Source organism: Vicia villosa, unplaced genomic scaffold (genome assembly GCF_029867415.1).
Source record: "Vicia villosa cultivar HV-30 ecotype Madison, WI unplaced genomic scaffold, Vvil1.0 ctg.000250F_1_1, whole genome shotgun sequence".
Taxonomy (NCBI): Eukaryota; Viridiplantae; Streptophyta; class Magnoliopsida; order Fabales; family Fabaceae; genus Vicia; species Vicia villosa.
Window position 1 is genome coordinate 173,284 of NW_026705103.1, and position 3,795 is coordinate 177,078.

General features: G+C 41.2%; 1 protein-coding gene across 3 annotated transcripts; it reads left to right on the forward strand.

The window, feature by feature from the left end:
• The first annotated feature begins 304 nt into the window (after positions 1 to 304).
• Positions 305 to 2,470, forward strand: LOC131625896 (uncharacterized). 3 transcript variants are annotated; one of them, XM_058896730.1, is made up of 3 exons: positions 305 to 1,097; positions 1,176 to 1,245; positions 1,342 to 2,470. In XM_058896730.1, the coding sequence occupies exon 3, from the start codon at positions 1,566 to 1,568 to the stop codon at positions 2,418 to 2,420; it is 855 nt and encodes a 284-aa protein (XP_058752713.1). In that variant the 5' UTR covers positions 305 to 1,097; positions 1,176 to 1,245; positions 1,342 to 1,565; the 3' UTR covers positions 2,421 to 2,470. The 3 variants fall into 3 exon arrangements, with proteins under 3 accessions (XP_058752713.1, XP_058752714.1, XP_058752715.1); XM_058896731.1 differs by having other exon boundaries at positions 305 to 1,245; XM_058896732.1 differs by having other exon boundaries at positions 1,176 to 2,470.
• The last annotated feature ends 1,325 nt before the right edge of the window (positions 2,471 to 3,795 follow it).

The window sequence follows — 3,795 nt, forward strand, 5'->3', positions numbered from 1 at the left end:
CTCCTATTCCTTTTGAACCTTCTTTTTACTCTACACCAGATTTTCATCAATGGTGGACAGAGTATTATAGCTCTCAAATTTTTGATGCTGATAGCCTTGCTCAGGAACTAACTGCAGCTTTCAATGATGTGCAGGAGAACTTCCAAAAAGGTACTTCCACTCATATTAAAGAAATCCAAGCTTTTCAAAAATTCTTTGAAACTATCTATAGGCCTGATGATCTTAGTCGGACTGTTCGTGAGGCTGCAGTTACTTTGCGCGAAAAGTTTTCCGCCAAACTAAATAAGTTGAAATTGCCCTCGTATGTTCGACCAGAACTACGTTATGAAGTGGCTTTCAAACTCAATCCTCCAAAATTCCCCCCACTACCAAGTGCTGATTTTGGTGTGGCTCTAAGTCCTCCTTTCCCAGACTGGTTCGTGTGTGGGAATGCTCTCAAAATTCTTCAAGAGAGTACCAAAAAACGCGCTGAACGAGTGGTTCCGACTAAGCATACCTTGGATACTTTCAAAGGACATCTTCATATAGATCTTAAACATGTTCGTGTCCTGACTCCAATACCTGAAGGTCTGGATTAAGGCAATCTTTTCGACTGACTTATCTTTTCTTTATTGATATACTGATTTCAGTCTCAACTACAGCTGTTGCACGAAGGAGGAAGATTAAGGAAGCTTCTGCCCCAAAAGACTCTGGGACATCTAAAAGCAATAAACCAAGTGGGAGTGACTCCCTCGTCACTGATAAGAAGCCCACGGTACATACTTATCTCATACTCTCAATCTTGTACAATATGTGATTAGTACTCATCTTTCTCATTTTCGACTTGCCAGAGTTCGAAACCCCCAACGGGTTCGAAGCGTAAAGCTTCTTCGACCACTGGTTCGGATGGCGAAGATAAATCCCCTCCTCAAACTAGACAAGGACAGAAGAAAAAATACAAAGCTGTTACCCCTTCGAGAAAAGGGAGAAAGGCAAGTCCTTCCAAAGCTGTTTCTCCTGGTGATAAAGCGTCCTCTGAAGAGTCTCCTTTGAAAGCTGCTAGTAATGCTTTCGTTGTGGAAAGCCATAATTCAAGTCCAGACAATATTCCACCCAAGGTACTTTGGGTTTGTCCCACATATTATCTTGTGATTTTAACTAAATAATTGTACTGACACTTTACCTTGTTATTGCAGGATGATGCTGGCACTGCTACTTCCGGTTTTAAAGACCCTGGCCTCACCATTGATGTTGACAAACTTTATGGTAGTTGTCAAACTTTAACTTTCGTTAACTAAACTCCTCAAAAGTTTATTTATTTTATTTTTTTTTTTTTGAATAACTTTGCTCTGTTTAACATAGGTACCTCTCAAAATCAAACTCGTGTTCTTTCACCAGTCTTTGAAGACGTTAGGCCAATTGCTACCATATTGCCTAATGAACCAGTCGAAGAAAGCCACTCTACTGACGAATCCCCACCTACCCATCAAGGCAAAAATTTGGAAGAGGATCATCCATTCTCAGGCAGCGATAATGTGAACCAGCAATCACATGACAACGAAGATTCCGCGTCGGAGAAAGATGCTATGGAAGAGATTTCTCAGCCTGAAAAACCAGTTTCTCATGGAACTTCAACTCTTGACGCAAAAACCATTCCTGAGACAACTTCGACGCCTGCCCCTGCAAAGCTTACTCCTTCAGAGCTTGAACAACTTAAGCAAACTGATCCTCTCAGTTTCTTAAAGGCCATTATGAATGTGAATACTCCTTCGCCTCCGGAGCTTAATGTCTCAACAGCTGTTACTGCAGACTCTAGTGACAAGGAAGATATTCCCAGTCTTCTTCGACAAATAAAAGAAAGATTCTTTGGGGTCAATCTTGTAGATGTTCTCAACCGGGACCCTATTAAGAGCCACAACTTAAATCAACTTCTAAAGAAAGTAGATTTGCTTCAAGTTTCCACAGAAGTTTCAGAGGTAATTGTTCTGCTGGGCTCTCTACTCGAGCAACTCCAAGCTAACATCCTTCGAAGGCAAAATGTCGAAAAAGAGTTATCTGAGACAAAGGCCTCTCATGACTCTTCATGGAATTTTGCTATGGACGCAACGAAACAAGGTGAGGCCCTCAGGCTCAAACATTCAGAAAATCAGAAGGCCATTGATGATTATGAGAAGAAAATCGGCTCTTGGAAACAAGAAATCAAAGTACTCGAGGGCAAGATAAAGGAGGCTGAAAGTTGTCAAGCAGTCCTACAAAAGTCTAATCAACAAGACTTGCTCGAAGTGGTGCAGTCAGGAATGAAACATTTCGAGACTGCACAAAAGTTAGTGCCAGAAATCGAAAGGTTGAAGAAACACCGGGCACTAATTGAACTTCGCATGTCTTCATGGGAGACTCAATATTTGAAGATCAAAAAGGATCTCCCTGAGGATTTCAACTAAATGTTTTCGATCTTGTTACTTATTGCACCTTTATTTTGTAATCGAGGCCACTGTAGACATATAATATTTGTACGCTTGACTCCCTTTTATCTCTATCATATTTGCCATTGTTGATTTAGCAAATCTTTCAATTTCTTGTCAAGATATATCTTTAGATTTCCTACAGTGCTTTTATTAAATGCAACATGTAGAACCTGAACATCCTTCGCAGCACTCTTGCCTCTAGACTTGACGTTTCCACTTCTTCTAGCCATAATCATTATTAAAAGTGACGTCACTTTCTCCAAAACGTCGGTTTTCAGACGTGCGTGCATCAGTTTAATGATTACTTCTCAACTTCCAAGGGCGGGAAACGGCGGAAGCCATAACTTCTTTCTTTGGAAAACCAACCGCAGTCCAATCACTCATTGGCAATTAAAACCCACCCTTCAGTATTCCCCTTCTATATAAAGGGTCCAATATCACCTTTATTTCTCATTCATGCGTTTTCTCTCCAAACTAAACACAGAAAAAAGAAAACACACAACTTCTCTTTCAGAACAACTTTCTTACCTTACAATGGCTGAACCTCTCTTCTTTAACGACATCAAAGCCCTCATTAGAGGCGAGTTCAGACTCTCTGAGGATGAACTTGTTCGCCATTTCATCACCATCGAAACCCTGTTTGTTAACCAGGAACTAGACTTCTACTTTGAGGAAGTCCTGGAGGGTGCTATTTACCCCAACATGGTGGCAGAATTCTGGATGAATGCGTCTTTACGCATAGATCCTGAAGGTAGGACCACCATTGATTCTGTTATTCGACACGCTCGTCTCAGCATTACTCCCACCACTATTGCCAATCTGATAAAATGCAATAACTCTGGTGAAACTTTTGATGACAACAGTTTCAGCATGACTACTCATCTCATGCTGAGAACTCTTGTGGACAATGACCGCTTTAGTGCCAAAGTCATCAGGATCTGGCACCAGATGCTCGTGGGGAACTTCCAACCTCGGCGGATTGACGAAAACAACATCATGGTTGAAGACTTGGAGTTTATCCTCTGTGGTCTTCGAGGGAAGAAAATTAACATCCCTTTGATGATCTTCAAGGGACTTGTTAAAGCTGTCTCTGCCGGTGTTGACCGTCGAGGGGTTGTGACTTGTCTTCCGTACGGGAGACTCCTTAGCTATATTTTTCTTAAGAAAGGCGTAGTGAGAAGGATGCGTACTTCTGGAGCCATGGATATGTTCGAGGCTGAACCTTCTCCCGTGTTGTCTTTGGACAATTTAAACCAAAGGATTGACTAGCAAGTTTTTTACCTTAGGTTTAATCTTTTTATATATATTTATGCCTTCCTTCCTTTTGTAACTTCAGATCCTATTCTTTGGA